Source organism: Echinops telfairi, unplaced genomic scaffold (assembly GCF_000313985.2).
Source record: "Echinops telfairi isolate 266 unplaced genomic scaffold, ASM31398v2 ScPeMD7_655;HRSCAF=1070, whole genome shotgun sequence".
Taxonomy (NCBI): domain Eukaryota; kingdom Metazoa; phylum Chordata; class Mammalia; order Afrosoricida; family Tenrecidae; genus Echinops; species Echinops telfairi.
In genome coordinates, this window is record NW_022104553.1 from 17,374,896 (window position 1) to 17,375,990 (window position 1,095).

The window sequence follows — 1,095 nt, forward strand, 5'->3', positions numbered from 1 at the left end:
CTTCTGTTCTCTTGGGTAGATGCCCCCCAAGTAACCCCCAAAACCAAACTCACTGCCACGGAGTCGCTTCTGACTCATAGTGACTCTATAGGACAGGGTAGAACTTCCCCTGTGGGTGTCTGAGACTTGCCAGGGTTTACAAAAGGAGGAGGCTCGTGGTTTCAAACTGCTGACCTCGCGGTTAGCAACCCAATGCTTAACCCATGATACCACCCCAGGCATGGAATATTTGCTTATTGCTGTGTCCCTGTCCCCGACCTGGCTTCCAGGAGGCAATGTCATTCTGGCCTGCCGGGACATGGAGAAGTGTGAGGCAGCCGCCAAGGACATCCGGGGAGAGACCTTAAACCACCGTGTCAACGCCCGGCACCTCGACTTGTCCTCCCTCAGGTCCATCCGAGACTTTGCGAAGAAGATCATCCAAGGTAGGCAGGCGGGTGCTGCTCGGTTGGGGGGCCCCAGGACTGAATTGATGACAGACCCAAGCGTATTGGGGAGCGAGCCGTCGGCTGGGGCAGATCCAGTTACCTCGTGGTGGTTTTCATTCTTTTGTCAGCTCCAATCAACACACTTTTCAAGTAATATATCAGCCGCCCTCAGCAAGGGGGACTGACTGGCTTTTGGTTGGCTTCTGGTTCATTCTTGTCCGCTCCGACTCATAGTGACCCTGGGCACGAGAGAAGCAAACACTGCCCGGTCTTGGGCCATCCTCACAAATGTTCCTGTGTGCGATCCCATTGTTGCGGCCGCGGTGTCCATCCATCTCAGCGAGAGCATTTCTCTAGTTGTGCTGCTCCTCTGCTTTACTGAGCAGGACGTCCTTCTCCAGGGACTGGTCTCTCCTGACACCATGTCCCAAGTCTGTTGGATGAAGTCGCACCCTCTGTGTCAGTCTGGGTGGACTAGAGAAACAAATTCATAGACACTCATAGGTGTATAAGAAACAGCTTTATATACAAGAGCAATTGAATATTGAGAAAACGTCCAGATCAAGTGCACAGGTCTGAGATTAGCCCATATGTCTGATATCAATCTATAAAGTCCTCTTCAGACTCACGCAACACATGCAGGATTCCGAATGCAGGAAGATCACAG

At 52.2% G+C, this 1,095-nt stretch overlaps 1 protein-coding gene across 1 annotated transcript in view; it reads left to right on the forward strand.

The window, feature by feature from the left end:
- Positions 1-1,095, forward strand: part of RDH13 (retinol dehydrogenase 13) — an 11,169-nt gene that overhangs the window by 4,613 nt on the left and 5,461 nt on the right. Inside the window, exon 3 of the mRNA XM_045292387.1 lies at positions 270-425. Coding sequence (XP_045148322.1) covers positions 270-425 — 156 coding nt within the window. The remainder of the gene's footprint in view (positions 1-269; positions 426-1,095) is intronic.